This window comes from Melospiza melodia, chromosome 6 (assembly GCF_035770615.1).
Source record: "Melospiza melodia melodia isolate bMelMel2 chromosome 6, bMelMel2.pri, whole genome shotgun sequence".
NCBI lineage: Eukaryota > Metazoa > Chordata > Aves > Passeriformes > Passerellidae > Melospiza > Melospiza melodia.
This window is the reverse complement of record NC_086199.1, coordinates 2,022,601-2,040,722: the sequence shown is the minus strand read 5'-3', so window position 1 is coordinate 2,040,722 and position 18,122 is coordinate 2,022,601. Positions and strand designations below refer to the sequence as shown.

The window sequence follows — 18,122 nt, the reverse complement described above, 5'->3', positions numbered from 1 at the left end:
CTTAGCACTGGCACCTGTGGATCCTGTAAGTTGGGAAATTCTCAGCAGTTTGATGTATTTGCCTCCGTTCCAGCTGGAGATGGATGAGCACATCCTTGCTCTAAACCACTTTTATTTCTGTATTTTCTGCTGCTGCTGTGCTGGAAATGCAGCAGGGAGTGATATAAAATTTGATATAAAATCCTTTCAAAGTGAATGAATCAGAAGAAGACATTATTTTGGTGTGATCACTGAGCTTTGGTGACTTGAGCTGCTGTTTGGAGCAGGTAAATCACCCCAGAAAGATCCTGGTAAAGGTTTTAACCTGGCAGCTGGTTTTGGTTTTGGTTTTTTATGGTTTGATTTTGGTTTTGGTTTGTGTTTGTTTTTCGGTGTTTGGGTTGGTTTTGCTTTCTTTGGCCTTTGCTGGGGGAGATGTCAAAGGGTGAAACCCTTTTCTAAAGCTGAGTTTTGGGTTTGAGATCACCTTTCCTTTAGTTCTTGCTGAATTCCAGATGGAACTCCCAGAGCTGAGTTATTTTACAGGTGGAGACTGGGATTCCAGTCCTCTGTGAATTATTGAATGGGATTCCATTCAATACTGGGAATTATTTTGGAAATTATGTTGCAGGTTGATACTGGGATCCCAGTCCTGTGGGAATTATTGAATGGGATCCCAGTCCTGTGGGAATTATTTTGCAGATTGATAATGGGATCCCAGTCCTGTGTGAATTATTAAAAGGGATTCTAGTTCTGTGTGAATTATTTTGCAGGTTGATACCGGGATTTCAGTCCTGCATTAATTATTTTAGGTGTTGATACTGGGATTTCAGCACTGTGGGAATTATTGAATGAGATTCCAATCCTGTATTAATTATCTTGCAGATTGGTACTGGGATTTCAGTCCTGTGGGAATTATTTTGGAGGTTGAGACTGGGATTCCAGTCCTTTATGAGTTATTGAATGGGATTCCAGTCCTGAATTTATTATTTTACAGGTTAATATTGGGATTCCAGTCCTGTACGAGTTATTTTACAGTTTGAGACTGGGATTCCAGTCCTCTGTGAATTATTAAATGGGATTCCAGTCCTGTGGGAATTATTTTGCAAATTGATACTGGGATTTCAGTCCTGTGGGAATTATTTTGCAGGTTAATACTGGGATTCCAGTCCTGTATGAGTTATTTTACTGGTTGAGACTGGGATTCCAGTCCTCTGTGCATTACTGACTGGGATTCCAGTCCTGTGGGAATTATTTTGCAAATTGATACTGGGATTCCAGTCCTGCATTAATTATTTTAGAGGTTGATGCTGGGATTTCAGTCCTGTGGGAATTAATGAATGAGATTTCAGTCCTGTGTGAGTTATTTTACAGGTTAATAATGGGATTTCAGTCCTGTGTTAATTATTTTGAAGGTTGATACTGGGATTCCGATACTGTATGAGTTATTTTACAGGTTGATACTGGGATTCCAGTTCTGTATGAGTTATTTTTCAGGTTGATACTGGGATTTCAGACCTCTGTGAATTACTGAATTGGATTCCAGTCCTGTGGGAATTATTGAATGGGATTCCAGTCCTGTGGGAGTTATTTCACAGTTTGAGACTGGGATTTCAGTCCTGGATGAATTATTTTACAGGTGATACTGGGATTCCAGTCCTGTGGCAATTATTTTAAAGGTGATACTGGGATTTCAATTCTGTAGAAATTATTGAATGGGATTCCAGTCCTGTGTGAGTTATTTTGCAGGTTAATACTGGGATTTCAGTCCTGTATGAATTATTTTGCAGTTTATGCTGGGATTTCAATCCTGTGTGAATTACTAAATGGTATTCCAGTTGTATGGGAATGATTTTACAGGTTGATACTGGGATCCCAGTCCTGTAAGAATTATTTTACAGTTTGAGACTGGGATTTCAGTCCTGTATGAATTATTAAATGGGATTCCAGTTCTGTGTGAATTATTTTACAGTTTGTTGCTGGGATTTCACTCCTGTATGAATTATTGACTGGAATTCTAATCCTGAATGAATTTTTTTTGCAAGTTGATACTGGGATTTCAGTCCTGTAGGAATTATTGAATGGGATTCCAGTCCTGTGTGAATCATTTTTCATGTTGATACTGGGATCCCAGTCCTGTAGGAATTATTGAAGGGATTCCAGTCCTGTATGAATTATTTTGCAGGTTCAGACTGAGATTTCAGTACTGTGGGAATTACTGAAGGGATTCCAGTCCTGTGTGAGCTGTTTTGCAGGTTGATACTGGGATCCCAGTTCTGTAGGAATTATTGAATGGGATTCCAGTCCTGTGGCAATTCCAGAGGCAGCAGCTGAGTGTGTCACTCAATTGGGAATTGTAGTTGAAAAATTCACTTGTACCAAATACCTTCCATTGGTACCTGGAATAAATTTCTGTTCCTTTTATTTTCTTTTCCTGATCTCTCTGGAATGTGACCTAAAGCAGCCCCTAAACACCAACCAGCATCTGCCCAAATGTGAGGCACAGCTGCTAAAGGATTCCCTTGGAACAGATTTATAAGGCCAGAAAAAAAAATAAAAAAAAAGGAAAAAAAACCCAAGAAAGGCCAGAAAAAACCCCAGAGAATTAGAGTGTAAATTTGAAAATAGTGAGGAGTGTGAGGAATTTATAGATACGGATTTATTCACCTTACAATATTCCTGAGCTTACGTTTAGCAAGGGATGGAGGGACAGGAGCCAGGGAATGGCTCCCAGTGCCAGAGGGCAGGGATGGATGGGAGACTGGGAATTGGGAATTCCTGGATCCCTGGCAGTGCCCAAGGCCAGGCTGGGCACTGGGACACCCTGGGACAGTGGAAGTGTCCCTGCCATGGCAGGGGTGGCTCTGGGTGGCTTTAAATCCAACCCAAATCAAATCAGGATTTGTGTCCACTGGCCAATTCAAAATGTATTTCTGTCAACAAGAGCTCTGTGTTCAGCTGCTTTGCTCTTTGATTTTTCTGAACAAATTTCAGGAGCATCTCCCAGGGATTCTTGCTGTGGGTTTTCTCCCTGCTCCACACACAGTCAAACCCCACAGGCACCACGTGTTGGGATAATCCTGGCTCTGGGCACTATTTGCATTTTCTAAAACAATTCCACCATTGCTCTGGACCACTCATCAAATTTCTAGAGCATGACTAAAGGGTTTATTCTTAGCAAGTGTTGCATAGACAGATATAAAGGAGCATTTTGAGGACTTTTTTTGAGTTTACATTAGTTCAGTGCTTCTGTATTTTTAAACGTGTGGGAGTGTCTCTGTTGTGATGTGTGAGGTTGGGGTTGAGGTCAGGAGGTGCAGGGTGTCCAGCTTTATTCCATGCATGTTTCCATGGCAGGACCAGGCTCCCCTCGGGAATTATTTAATGTATTTTAGCCTCATTATAATTCATTATTATTTAAAGCATTTTCATATCATTAGCATCTATTATTATTTAATGCATTATAATTCCAACAGGAATGTTGCTTGTTAAAAGAAATAGTTACATTTAGGTTTGAAATCTTTTGTTAAAAGAAATAGTTACATTTAGGTTTGAAATCTTTTGTTAAAAGAAATAGTTACATTTAGGTTTGAAATCTCTCAGGTCACTTAGCTTCTCATAAATACATTTATTTGAGCTCAGAAGCCTGGACCTTTGCAGACTGCAGTTGCTCCAAACATGAATTTGAGTGACCTGGGCTAGTGGGAGGTGTCCCTGCCCATGGCAAGGATTTGGAATGTGATGGGTTTAATGATCCCTTCCAACCCAAACCAGTCTGGGATTTTATGGATGCATCAGCCTGGTCCTTTTATTTAGATTTATTATTTTCATGCTTTTTTTCATTGTAGCAAAGTTCCTGACACAGGAATCTGTGGCTGGCAAACAGTAGCAGGAGAGTTGTGAGCTGAAGGTGGGTTTTAGCTCCCAGGGATTTCATTGGCAGCTCCAGCAGAAGGAACATTTCCCAGCTGTGTTGTTCCCATGGGAATTGGTGTTTGCCTTGGCTTGGGGAGCAGCACAGGGGTTAAAAGCCCCCAGAGCCCTTGGCTGCTGGGATTCACCTCCCTGTGGTGCTCTGGGCCCCAACCCCAATCCCAATGGTGTGTGCTGCTCCCACCTTCTCATCCCTCACCTCCCCTGCTCTCCTGGTTCCAGCTCTGTCCCTGCCCAGTGCACCCTTATCTAATCAGCTCCAGAGGAGCTGTGCACTCTGGGATTTGCTTTTCTAATGACCTCACTGGCTGCCCGTGTGCCAGCCTTTCCCATCAGTGCTTCCTGAGGTTGCTCATGTGCAAAACCTGATTTTCCTGCACCCAGGGCTGTGACCGTGCTCACAGGGGTCCCAGGAAGAGATGAGGATCTGACTCCGTGTTTCAGAAGGCTGATTTATTACTTTATGATATATATTATATGAAAAGTATATGATACATTAAAACTATACTGAATAGTTTTAATAGAAGAAATAATAATAATAGAATAGAATAAAGTTACTAGAATAGAAAAAAGGATTTCATCAGAAGGCTTGAAAGGAAGGGAAGGAATGATAACAAAATCTTGTGACTGACCAAGAGTCTGATCCTGCTGACTGTGATTGGCCATTAATTAAAAACAACCACAGAGACCAATCACAGACCCACCTGTTGCATTCCACAGCAGCAGATAAATATTTTGTTATTTGTTAACATTTTGTTCCTGAGGTCTCTCAGCTTCTCAGGAGAAAAAAATCCTAAGGAAAGGATTTTCCATAAAATGTGTCTGTGACACACAGCCCTGCTCTCCTGACTTTTAATGTCACCTCAGTGACCACGTGGGGCATTAAAATGTGTTTTGTGTGTGTGTGTGTGTGTGTGTGTGTGTGTGTATATATATATATATATATATAGTTTGTGGACATGTAAACAAACCCCCATTTTAGCTTCTCCTTGACTCTATATAAAAGAAAACAAGAATTAATGGGAGAAAGAAGAATTTGTGTGTATTTGTGTCATTTTAAATGTTTTTTTTTTTCTGTAGGCACCAAGCAGCTTTCCCAGGAGATTTTAGGACAGCCTTGGATGCTGTTTCAGAGTCAGATCCTGTCTGTACCACCCATCATTCCTGCTTTAATTCACCCTCCCCTCAACTAGAATATACTGTAGGAGAAGATTATTTAAATAGCTAAAGATGGAAAAAAATCACATTTCCACCAAAGTGGTGGAGTAAGATAATTTTTAATACCCCTGTACAGTTGAGGAATAATTTTATTTTGCTAACCATGCTTCAGTAAAAAAGCCAAATGCTGTATGTAGATAAAAATTCTCTTTTACTTAAGGGACTGCTTCATGCTGTTCCTCTCTCAGCATGTTTTAGCCTGATTTAAGAAAGACAGGCCAGCCAGAAATTGCTGTGCTGGAAATAAAATAAGAAATCAGTGGTTTCATTTTTAAAAAGTTGACAGTGCATTTTTATTGGGGATTTCTCTTCAAGTATTTAAATCTTTGTGGTTCTTTCTAAAGAATAATGCTTGAAAATTGGGAATATCAGTGCTGTCCCCTTTCATTGAATAATGGAGTTTTTAAGTTGCTCCCCTTGGTTCCCTTCTTCCTCTGGAGCATCATCCAGATGAGGGGTTAAAAATGCCTTTGGAGCAGATGTTTTGTGTTTCTTGTGGTCAGGGTTATGTTTAGGAGAGAAAATATAAGAAGGAATTAAAACACTGATTTTAAAAAAATTAAATTAAAAAAATCAATTTAAATTAGAAACTTCCTGTTCTGAAATCTCAGGTAACTCTGGAATTCCATTTTCTGAAAATGTAGTTTTGAATATGAGTAGAAAACTGGGATATTTTTAACAAATATTTCAGGAAGATGAATCCATGTTTTTGTGGTGGAATGTGCTGCTGCAGACTCAATGTGCTCATCATGGATTTGGGAATTTTCTGTTCTTGGGGGTTTTTAAATGAAAAATCTCTTGTTTTGCTCAAGTGCTCTCTGTGGAACAGCTGGAGCTTTCTGGATGTGTTTTCACTATCCAAATAATCTATTAAGTAAAAATATATTTAGGTGTTGCAGCCCAGCTGTTGGTTTGTCTCAGAAAAGGCTAAAAAGAACTTCCTTGCCAGTCTCTATTTTTCTCTATTTTTCCCTATTTTTCCCCTCAGTTTTTTGTCATTTCAAATGAAACCCTTTGATAATTTATTTTCTACGCTGAACTTCTGCATTTCCTGAAGTCTGAGATCCAGAATTCCTGTGAATTCAAAATCCTGAATTTAATCCTGAATTCAAAATTAACCCATTATATTGGTTAAACAATTAAATAAATAAATAAGATCAGGTTGTTTCTAGTTTTAATACCATTTATCTCCATGAAAAGTTTTCATCCTCATCCTTTCTGAACAGACTCCTTGCTCTGAGGATTAATCATATCTCACTGAGAAGGAATTTTGAGGAGAAGCTTTTGAGGATTTTCATCAAATGCACTTTGGAAGGGTGGGAGAATGGGGAAAAGCTGAGAAGCAAGAGAAGGAGCAGTTTAGGAATTTCAATGTAAAATAAAATTTTGTCCCCCAGAAAGGCCTCAAGGCCAAATTTAAATGCCACCCTTGTTTAATTTCTTCTTATTGTAACAACTTAGACTAAACCTGTGTAAGTTACTCTAAAAATTAGTTATTTCTTCTAATTCTAATCTCTCTTTAATGACTCCAGACACTGCTGTTTCAGAGATTAAATAGGTTAAAAATCTCTTTTCTGTGCTCCCTTCTGCTCAGACCTTGCAGCAGAGCTGTGGCTCGTCAGTGCAGCACCTTGTGGGTTTTAAAGGGTATTTTGACCCTTAAAAGAAACAATTCCCATGCAGAATTCAGCCTGTGTTTATTTTATTCCATGCCAGTTGATGTAACTGTGCTCAGGGATCAGTGCACGTCCCTTGTGTCAGTACCATCCCCAGGAGCTCCTCCTGCTTTTTTCATACCTGAGGGTTCATCAGCCTCTCCTTGCTTTTCCAGTCCCCTCAGTCAGGATTTGGGGAGTTCTCTGAAGAATAAATGTTCTCAGTCAGGATTTGGGGAGTTCTCCGAAGAATAAATGTTCTCAGTCAAGATTTGGGGAGTTCTCTGAAGAATAAATGTTCTCTCCTTGATCCAGTGGCATCTCATTGGATCAGCTGGTGCCCAGCTTTTATTGCAGCATTTTTGTACTGCTCTAAGAAACATTGTCTTGAGATGAAATTGTTTTTTTCTCCTCAGCATTTATGTCAAAATGACTTCTCTGGAAGGCAGGGAGTGCAGAAGCACCTCTGGGAGCTTTCAGGATGCTGCAGACTCATTTCAAGAGGCAGCTGAGCTTCCAAATCCCCTGGGGAGAGTTGTCTGAACCAGGAGATGTTGGGCTTTGCTGTTGGCTTTGCTCCTTTTGAAGGAAAATTGACTCCAGGACTTAGAGAGGGTCATAGAGGTGATTTGGGGGATAGAACAGAAATGAGGGAAGGCTGGAAGAGCTGGGAGTGTTCATCCTGGAGAGGAGAAGGCTCCAGGGAGAGCTCAGAGCCCCTGGCAGGGCCTGAAGGGACAGAAGTTGTTGCTGTTGGTGCCATCCAGGTTCAGGAATTGATCAAATCCTCACATTTTAGGGGGAAAAAAGGCTGGGGTTTAATTAAACCCACAGGATTTAGGAGCTGTTCCACAAGATAGAGCTGACAACCAGGAAGGATGGGCACTGGGAGAGCTGGGAAAAGGGGAATTGGGTCCAAGGGTGAGGCAATTCCAGGAATTCTGGGCAGGAGTTACTGCCCAGGAGCCAAAATTGTTCAAAAATGCACCTCTGCTAGGGAACAGGATAACTGGGAATGTTCCCCTGGAGAAGGGAAGGATTCAGGGGGATCTGAGTGCCCCTGGCAGGGCCTGAAGGGGCTCCAGGAGAGCTGCAGAGGGACTGGGGACAAGGGCTGGAGGGACAGGAGCCAGGGAATGGCTCCCACTGCCAGAGGGCAGGGATGGGTGGGAGATTGGGAACTGGGAATTCCTGGCTGGGCTGGAATTGCCAGAGCAGCTGTGGCTGCCCCTGGATCCCTGGCAGTGCCCAAGGCCAGGCTGGACATTGGGACACCCTGGGACAGTGGGAGGTGTCCCTGCCATGGCAGGGGTGGAACAGGACGATGTTTCAGGTCCCTCCTAATGCAGGATTCCATGGTTTTGTTCCTAAAGTGAAGCTGAGATTCCTGGCACTGTTTGAGGAGGGCTCTGTGCTCCTCTGCTGCTCCTCAGCCTCCTGCACACCCGTGTGCTCCCAGGGAGGTTCAGGGGATGTGCTGCTGGTGAAAGTTTGTGCCGTGAGCTGCTCACATCTGGGAACTGCACTCAGGTACAAATAACATCGGTTTTGTGCAGTGAAGTCTGAAATGAGTGACTGGAGGGAGGAGAACAGCTCTGGTCAGGGAATGGGAGCTCCCGTCTTCTCCTGATCCTCCTCCTCCTCTCCTGCTGCTGTTCGTGTCAGTTCTGTGCAGCACCATTGAGGGTTCACTGTGGGACAGAATTTCCTTGGGTTTCCCTGCTGGGCCCTGCTCCTGCTGCAGTGCTGCTCTGGGACACGTGGCAGGGCCCGAGCCAGCGCTTCCTGCTCTGCCATTGTTGTGGGAATTCAACTCTCATGTTCAGGAAGAGCACAAAATGCCCTGGCTATTGTTGGAAACCTGCTGTCTTAAGGAGGAGCTTTCAAGGAGTGGGTTTGGTTTTCTTGAAGGTTTTTTTCTTTCTTTCAGGATCTTGTGGCAGCTGGGAATCAGTTGTGTAAGGCAGAGATTTGTGTTTGAGGCACAGAAGGCAAAATTGGGTTTACAGGGCTATAAAATAACTTTATAACAAGAAAAAAAAACTTAATAACTGGGCAGCTGGATCCAAGGTCACAGAGGGCAGGGGTAGATGGGAAATTGGGAATTCTTGGCTGGGGAGCCCTGGAATAGAATTCCCAGAGCAGCTGTGGCTGCCCCTGGATCCCTGGCAGTGCCCAGGGCCAGGTTGGACAGGGCTGGGAGCGCCCTGGGACAGTGGGAGGTGTCTCTGTCGTGGCAGGAGAGGAACAGGATGATCTTGAAGGTCCTTTCAAACCCAAACCATTCTGGGATTCTCCTTGATTTGGAGGAAGCCCTCAGAGCCCCCCAGTTTTTGGGAGCTGCTCCCTGGGTTTTGGAAGGGGCTGTGCCTTTATTTCAGAGCACCAGAATTCAACCCAGAGATGTTTCTGTCTTGTCCCAAGGAGCTGCCACCCCACTTGTCCTGTGAATACCAATGTGAGTGTGCCACGTGAGTTTTTGGAGGTGATTTACATGGGATTTGTATGGGGAGAGGAGGGAATTTCCCTGGATTGTCTTCCTCACAAATCTTTTGGATCAGTTTGAGATCTGGTGAGCACTTTCCTGACTCAGAGGCTGCCAGGGAAAGCTGAGCATGGGGACCAACCCCTGAGTGCTTTATTTGCTTTTTAAGGTGGGATGGTTTGTCTGAGGGGATTTTTAGTGGCACAAGAGCCCTGCTGACCCAGGATGAGTTCATTGTGGCCCTTCCTGTATGGGCACATGCTGACTTTGCCTGGTTTGGGTGTTCTGGTCTAGTTTAGCCCGGGGAACCAAAGCTGGGATTAATCCCCATGAAGTGAGATGACAGGAATTGTCCTGCCTTGCCTTGGAGAGAGGTGGGAAGCAGCTTTGCCCTTCCCTGGTGGGTCTGGGCTGCTCTCTGCTCAGTGCCCCTCAGGCAGGGTGAGCTGCTGCAGGCAGTGACTCCATCACTCATTTATTCATCACCTTTTTAGGGCTGGTAACGTCAGAGCAGTTACTCACCCCGGCCATGAGTAACTCACAGGTGCCCACAGGGAAGGTTTCACTCCAGTGCTGGCAGAAATTGCCTTGCCTTGGCACTCCTCCCTCCATCATGGCAAACACAGAGTCTGGGATTCCACAGAGCTGCCAGCTTGGCAGGAGTGGCAATTACCTCCTTAACTCCAGAGGAAAACTTGTGAGAAATATGAAAAATGTGTGAATTTGCAGCACTGCAATCCAGAGCTATCCTGCTTTTGCTGGGATTCATTTTTAGGCCCAACTTTCCATGAAAAAAATCTAATTTGTGATATTTGCTGGGTACCCAGGATGAAGGAGGAAATGATGAATCTGATTCCGTGTTCTTAGAAGGCTGAGTTATTATGATATGATAAATTATATGAGATACGATATTATATATGAAATTATACATGGTATATTGTACTATATTACATATTATATTGTAATATTATATTATATTATATTATATTATATCATATCATATCATATCATATTATATCATATTATATTATAGACAGATACAGACAGAAGGCTACAAAGAATGATAATGAAAACTCCTGACTCCTTCCAGAGTCCCAACACAGCCTGACCCTGATTGGTCATTAAGTTAAAACAATTCACATGAAACCAATGGAACAATCACCTGTTGGATAAACAATCTCCAACCTCATTCCAAAGCAGCAAAACACAGGAGAAGCAATGAGATAATGTTGTTTTGATTTTTCTCTGAGGCTTCTCAGTTTCCCAGGAGAAGAACCCTGTGCAGAGAGGATTTTTCGGACACTGTGATGGTGACACTGATTCTCTGAATTGCTCTGGCCAGGTGCAGCAGCAGGTTCACCCCAACCTGTCGGCCAAGGAGGATTCCCTGTACTACATTGAGGAGCTGATCCTGCAGCTGCTGAACAAGCTGTGCATCGCCCAGCCACGCACCGTGCAGGACGTGGAGGTAGGAATGGGGCTCAGGAGCCAGGCTGGGCTCTGCAGTCGCTGACAGTGCTGGGGATGGTTTGGGCTGCAAGCCCACAGGGCTGCATTTGCAGGGGGCCCAGCATGAAGGAGGAAATGGTGAATCACACTCCATGTTCTTAGAAGGCTAATATATTATATTATATTATATTATATTATATTATATTATATTATATTATATTATATTATATTATATTATATTATATTATATTATATTATATTATATTATATTATATTATATTATAGTATATTATAGTATATTATAGTATATTATAGTATAGTATATTATATTATAGTATATTATAGTATAGTATATTACAGTATAGTATATTATAGTATATTACAGTATATTACAGTATAGTATATTATAGTATATTATATTATATTATATTATATTATATTATATTATATTATATAATATAATATAATATAATATAATATAATATAATATAATATAATATAATATAATATAATATAATATAATATAATATAATATAATATTATATTATAGTATATTATAGTATATTATAGTATATTATAGTATATTATAGTATATTACAGTATAGTATATTATAGTATATTATACTAAATAATACGGAAAGGATACAGACAGAAGGCTTAACAAGAATGATAATGAAATCTCCTGTCACTCTCATCCAGAGTCTGACACGGCTGGCTGCTATTGGTCATTAAGTTAAAATAATTCACTTGAAACCAATCAAACAATGACCACAACCTCCAGACCACATTCCAAAGCAGCAAAACACAGGAGAAGCAAATCAGATAATTCTTGTTGTTATTTTTCTCTGAGGCTTCTCAGCTTCCCAGGAGAAAAGCCCTGGCAAGGGGATTTATCAGACAATGTGACAGTGACACTCAGAGCTTCCTGCCATGACTTTGTGGCTGCCCCCGGATCCCTGGCAGTGCCAAGGCCAGGCTGGATGGGTTTGGAGCAGCCTGGGATGGTGGAGGGTGTCCCATGGCGGGGATTGGAACTGGATGAGCTTCAATGTCCCTTCCAACCCAAACTATTCTGGGATTCTCTGATTCTATTTAGATTTTAAAAGCAAATTTAACTGGAAAATCATTTTTTTACCCGGTGCTTTGGGATGGAAATTGTGGGAATTTTTCCTCATGGAATGTGGGGAATTGAAAATCTACAATTAGGATTTAGGAGGGAAGCTGCCCAGTCCTGCTCCATTCCCAGCCCAGGAGCTGCTTTATCTACACCTCTAGTTTAGAGAATCTGAGCTTGGAGCTGCTGTAAATTCCTCCTGTAAATACAAAATGCTTCCAAGAATTTTCTGCTGTTGAATCCACAATGAAGCTAAGATTTTTTCCCACTTTTTTGACATCAATATGCAAGAAACAAATTTAAATATTTCAATGAAAGACTATTGTTGTCAGGCCTGGGTTGTGCAGCTGAGGGAATAGAGTTGGATGTTCCTGGGACTTTACTGAGCTCACTGAGGCTCTTGTATTATTGCAGCTGTCACCTTTTGTGTCATCATTCCAAAATGAGGGTTTCATGGAGTCTGGAGAGACAAAATGCTTCCATGTGGCTGTGCCCCAATGGAGTTTTGTAGAGCTTTAATTTTACATCAATCTGCAGGTCCAGGATTTTCAGCCTCATCCACAATGATGTCTTTGTATGGGATTCTCTATGTGGAATTTTGAAAAATTACATATATATATATATATAAAAGAATATAAATTATATGAGTGTGACAATTATTATATGTGTGTATTAATATAAATTATTTATGTGTGTCTTGGAATGAAAGAAAATTTTATATATAGGTAAATGTATATAATTATATATTTTAATATATGTATGTATTTTTAACATGATATATATGTATGACATGTATATATTTATTTTAATCATATATATTTATAAATAACTATTTATATTTATATGTGTATATGTATGTATATGTAATTGCCCAAAGGGTTTTAGATTTTTATTAGATGCCCTTTATTCAACATTAATTATTAATTTATGGGAATTTTTAATACTGATGCATGAAGATTATTATATCACTAAATTAAAAGCAAAATGTAATAGTTCCTTAAGAGCTCTTGGGATTGGATCTGCTCCTCAGCTGTTTTTAGCTGTAAAGGGAAACCATGAGAGCTGTGATCTCTGAAGTTTATCCTCAGATATTTACACAACAGCCTGCAGCTAATGGAACTGTTTGTCCAAGATGTTGTCCTTAAGTATTTGCCAGATCAAGGTTTAAAAATCTCCAATTAAAAATGTTTTATAAATAGAAGCAGCCCTTCAAATGGTTCCTGAAGGAACAGAGGGAAGCAGTGTTGGAGCACAGCAGGTTTGTGTTGGGTTGCATACTGGGGAGGAATTCCTGGCTGGGATGGAATTCCCAGAGGCTGGCACAGTGGGAGGTGGCACTGGATGGGATTTAACTCCCTTCCAACCCAAAGCAGTCTGGAACTCCATGATTTTAAGCTGGAGAATGGCTGAATGCCACCTTAGCTGCATTTTTGGGAGGACCCGAAGGAAGGGTCATTTGGGGGCTGCTCTCCAGGAGGGAATGTCACCCTGTGTCACCCTGTGTCACCCTGGGGGCTGATCAGAAAGCTGGGCATTAAATGGACCCTGCAAAGGTTTAAAGCTGCCTCTAAGAAAATCTGCTTCTCTGTTAGGTTATGGAAAATGTGCAAAAGTCTTTCAATCAAAGGGACACAAATATTTCACCATTTTTTCCCAGCTCTTCCTTCAGCTTTTCATTCCTGCCATAAACTTGATCTGATGTAGGGCAAGTTACACTATTTTCTGAAATAGCAACAATATCAATTTGGGGGTTTTTGTAGGCTGTAAACTGTTCAGCACTTCCTGATGGTGTTTGTGTTTTGGGATCCTGGTCTCACACAATAGTCTGGGTTGGAAGGGATCTTGAAAACCATCCATATCCAACTCCTACCATGGCAGGAACATCTCCCACTGGAAGTGGAGACTGAAACCTCCCTGCTGCTCTTGAAAAGATCACAGATTTTAGGAGATTGGAAGGATTCTTGGTGCTCAGGAAGGGAGCTTGTTCAGCATTTCTGAAAGAGAGAAGCCAGGTTGGGTGAGGAGAGAACAATTAGGAGAAGGTGTTGCAAGCACTGAGGAGGAGGATAATTGCCTGTCCTGGAGGGGAAGTAATTTGCTGTGCTGTTGTGTTTAAACCTCCCTGGTGGCTGTGGCTGGGCTCAGAGCTGTGTGTGTTTCAGGAGCGGGTTCAGAAGACGTTTCCCCACCCCATAGACAAGTGGGCCATCGCTGACGCTCAGTCGGCCATCGAGAAACGGAAAAGGAGGAACCCCCTCCTGCTCCCTGTGGACAAAATCCATCCCTTACTGAAGGTACCTCTCACCTTTCCTGCCCCCCAGCATCACCTTTCATGTATTTCTTTAATTTGTATGAAATTAAAAAGTTTTTCTCCTTGGCAGAGGTAGTAAAGAATCACCATAAATCTGTATTTATTGCAGTGTGTAGTGAAAGTAAATCCTTAAATTCATCATCAAGACATCAGTGTGTTAATCCATTACTCTACTTTGAAATAGGATTAGTTAGTTTTTAACATAAACAAAACTCAAATACTTCCCTACTTCAGCAGGGCTGCTTTGATGCCTTTATTTGTTTCAAAATGCTGCAGAAGCCAAAATAGAAGAAGAGGGAACAGCAGATCCTGTTCCTTGTGTACTGTCAAACCAAGATGTGGCAGTGTCCTTTCAGTCCCTGCTGAATGTCACTGCTGCCTCAGGTTTAAAAATCAAGAGACCTGCAGAGGTGTTTCCAGCTGTTGAGAAAACTTTATTGGAGCATTGGCAGAAATTAAAGCACTTTTTCAGGTCTCCTTGCTGTGCTCACTTACACAACATCTCAATTCCTGAGGGTTAATGAGAGGGGGAGGGATGTCAAGAGAGGAAACAGCATTAAATAAGATCTTCCTAAACACCACTGGTGAAATCTGGTGCAGAAGTGTGAAATCAGGCCCAGAATCTGATTTTTAGAGGATGCACCAACACACAATGAGAACGAGTCTGCCTTATTCAAATGCACAGAGTCAGCTGCATTCACTGGCAGGTGAAAAGCTGCAGGGTGCAAGCTGTGCAGGACATGGAACACATTCCCAAGGATAATGTCCTACATTCATCCTGGGTTTTGTCTCTTCAGACTTCCATTATTAAAGTTCCATTATTTTATGGAGTGCTGAGTGATCAGTTGCTGTGGCAGGGGATGGAGGAGATGATCTTTAAGGTCCCTTCCCACCTAAACCATTCCATGATTCCTTGAAAGTGAAACCTACTCTGTTCTCAAGAGTCCACATTGGGGTCAGAGTCCTGCAATAAGCACAGACAGAGATGGAAATTTAAATACAGAATAATTCCTCTGGAGTCCCTTCCTTAAATGAATTCTATTTTTAGAGGAGGGATTATTTCAAGTTCTGTAGCTTTTCCTCTCTTAAAACGCTGCAAAATAACACAAGTATTTACAAGCATCTCCTTCCAGGCAGATATTCCAATTTCCATTTGGTGTCTCAGCCCTGGGTGTTCCATTACTGTAAATTATCACCACAGCCAAAATCCATTTCAGTAGAAAATTCAATGTGTTTACTGTCATCCTAGATGAATTTCTGGAATAAATTCCATTTGTTTTCTCTTGTTTTCACTTTGCAGGAGGTCCTGGGCTACAAGGTGGATTACCATGTCTCTCTCTATATCGTGGCTGTCTTGGAATACATCTCAGCTGACATTTTAAAGCTGGCTGGAAATTATGTGTTCAATATCCGACACTTTGAGATCTCCCAGCAGGACATTAAAGTATCCATGTGTGCTGATAAGGTAAGGGCTTGGGATTCAAACAGTTTTTAGAGGTGGTTTGTTCCATTTGATTTGGTCTGGAAGGTGTGTTCAGAGGAGGATCAGAGGGAGAGCCTGCTTTTACTCAAAGGCAGAGCTTCTCTCCATGTTCATGGCAGATCTCTCATGGCAAAAATTCAAGTCAAAGGCAGAGCTTCTCTGCTTGTCCAAGCCAGATCTGTCACAGCAGAAATTTAAGTTGAGCCTGCATAAATTTTGGAGCAGCAGGAGCCTTTACAAGCTTAAGGCCAGAAATTGATGTTGTCCTTCATTTCTCTGCTGTCACACCCTCCTGATGTCACTTTGTCATGGCAGCTCTCCTTCCTAACACAGAAAAGACCTTTAGTTTTCATGCCCATTAAAATGAGAAACATTTTTGTTCGGTTTTATCTTCAGCAGGAGGTTTTGTCCAAGGCTTATGCAAGATTCCTTGTTTTCCACGTTGATTCTGCATGAATTGTAACTTGTTTTCTAGGTCGTGCTCACTTCCAAGGGGGAAAATGGCTTTGGCAAGTGCTGCAGCCTCCTGCTGCCAAAGTTGAAATATTACTCCCTTGTGAAAGTGAACACAGCAAGGATTGTATTAAAAACTCCAAGGATTTCTCTGAACACATTGAAATAGCTGAGCTGGGGCCACGTGTGAAGGCCTGGCTGGGTGTAATTTCTGCATTTCTTTGGCAGGTTTTGATGGATATGTTTGATCAGGATGAGATTGGCTTGGTTTCTCTGTGTGAGGATGAGCCCTCTTCTTCTGGGGAGCTCAACTACTACGACCTGGTGAGAAATGAGATTGCAGAGGAGAGGCAGTACCTGAGGGAGCTCAACCTGATCATCAAAGTATTTCGGGAGGCTTTTCTGTCCAACAGGAGACTCTTCACACCTCATGTGAGTCCTTCATTGATCAGCAGTGCTAATTGCTCCATTAGCAGCCAGAACTTACCCATTTTGCATTTACTGTGTGGGAGGTGAAGTCAATTTTGATTTATTGGCTGTCAGTGAATAATGAGAGTTGGCTGTGTGTGAAATCCAGTGGGGGAATTGCCATTAATGGGAATGGAGTTTAATGGGTACAATTCCCTGTCAGATGCAGCAGCAGCTGGATTATTTTGGTCATTTAGGTAATAATTTCACTTCTGCTTAAGACTTAAATTAAGTCATCTACCTGCGTGTGCAGTGAATGCTTGAACTGACATTTACAGGCTGCCCCTTATCTGGAGAAATTCCAATTAAAGCAGCCTTGGCTGTGGATTCTCTACCTGTGAAGGGAACCTCTGTTTGAGAAATTATTGAAATATTTGATTGAAATTGTCCTTGTGGCAAATTCTGTTCTCAGGAGGAGTAAGGAGGGATTGGTGGATCTTTCCTGTGGGCAGGGAGAAGGGGACAGAAGCTGAACTGGGATTTGCAGGTGGTACCAGCAGGTTCAAAAGAGGCAGCAGGAGCCATTCCCATCCCAGCTGGGTGTGGAAGTCCTTAGGAGCTGATGGAATTGTGCAGATGTGGGGGTAGAATTCCAGTGAAGATGATGGGAGCAGAAGGGAGCCTTGTTTGGAGCTGAGGAATATTCTTTTGGGAATGGGAATGGGAAATTTCAGGATTTGATGTTCCCACAAGAGGGTTCCCATGCTCTGGGCACTGCCTGGAGGTCAGTGGGAGGCTGGGGCAGAGAAATTTCAGAGCAGGGAATTCAGAGGGGGAATCCAAGATATTGAACTGGGGAAGGGGCTCCTCATGGAGTGTGGGGAATGGAAAATCCACAATTAGGCATTGGGAAGGAAGCTGCCCAGTCCTGCTCCATTCCCAGCCCTGGAGCTGCTTTAGCTGCACCTGTGGTTTGGAGCATCTGAGCTTGGAGCTGCTGTAAATCACCTCTGGAATAAATCAGCTCCTTCCTGCTGTGTTGGAGGGGACAAGGAGGAGCAGGGAGGACCAGGAATGCTTTTCCAGCAGCTCCTGGGAAGGATGCTCTGAAGTTGGGCAGGGTTGGATGTGCTCAGGGAACACCACAGAGCTTCACTTCTGCTTTCTGTTGGTTCCTCTCTGTTGGAACCCTGGGAATTGCTGAGAATTCCAGACTTTCTGTGCTGCCAGGCTCTGACCCCCAGGAGAGCACTGCACTGACCTGAGGCCCTGGAGAAGCTTCCAGAATGGAATGACAGAACTGGGATTGTGGGTGGGGAGTTTGGATAGAAGTGTGTGATATCACAGGGTGGAAAACTTAGAGTTTGGGGGTTTAGAATAGAGTAATATACATAAAACAAGATGGAGGTTTCAGGGTGGAGGCTGCTCCTTCTTCTTCACCTTCTTCTCCGTGGGTTTGGGTGGTTTTGTGTAATTGGATAAAAAAGTCCCCATTGCAGGGATGGGTGGTTGGTTGTTGGATAAAAGTGAAAATAATTGAGGTGTCATTTCTTAATTGGACAGTTTATCCTTAAAAGGCCTTGTAGAGAGAGAGCTGGGGCTCCATTTTTAGTTTGTTGGAGTGAAGTGCTGCA

The 18,122-nt window shown here is 42.2% G+C and overlaps 1 protein-coding gene across 1 annotated transcript in view; it reads left to right on the top strand.

Moving 5' to 3' along the window:
* Positions 1 to 18,122, top strand: part of SOS2 (SOS Ras/Rho guanine nucleotide exchange factor 2) — a 50,665-nt gene that overhangs the window by 2,900 nt on the left and 29,643 nt on the right. Inside the window, exons 2-5 of the mRNA XM_063159596.1 lie at positions 10,613 to 10,738; positions 13,996 to 14,127; positions 15,445 to 15,609; positions 16,309 to 16,512. Of these exons, the coding sequence (XP_063015666.1) occupies positions 10,613 to 10,738; positions 13,996 to 14,127; positions 15,445 to 15,609; positions 16,309 to 16,512 (627 nt within the window). The remainder of the gene's footprint in view (positions 1 to 10,612; positions 10,739 to 13,995; positions 14,128 to 15,444; positions 15,610 to 16,308; positions 16,513 to 18,122) is intronic.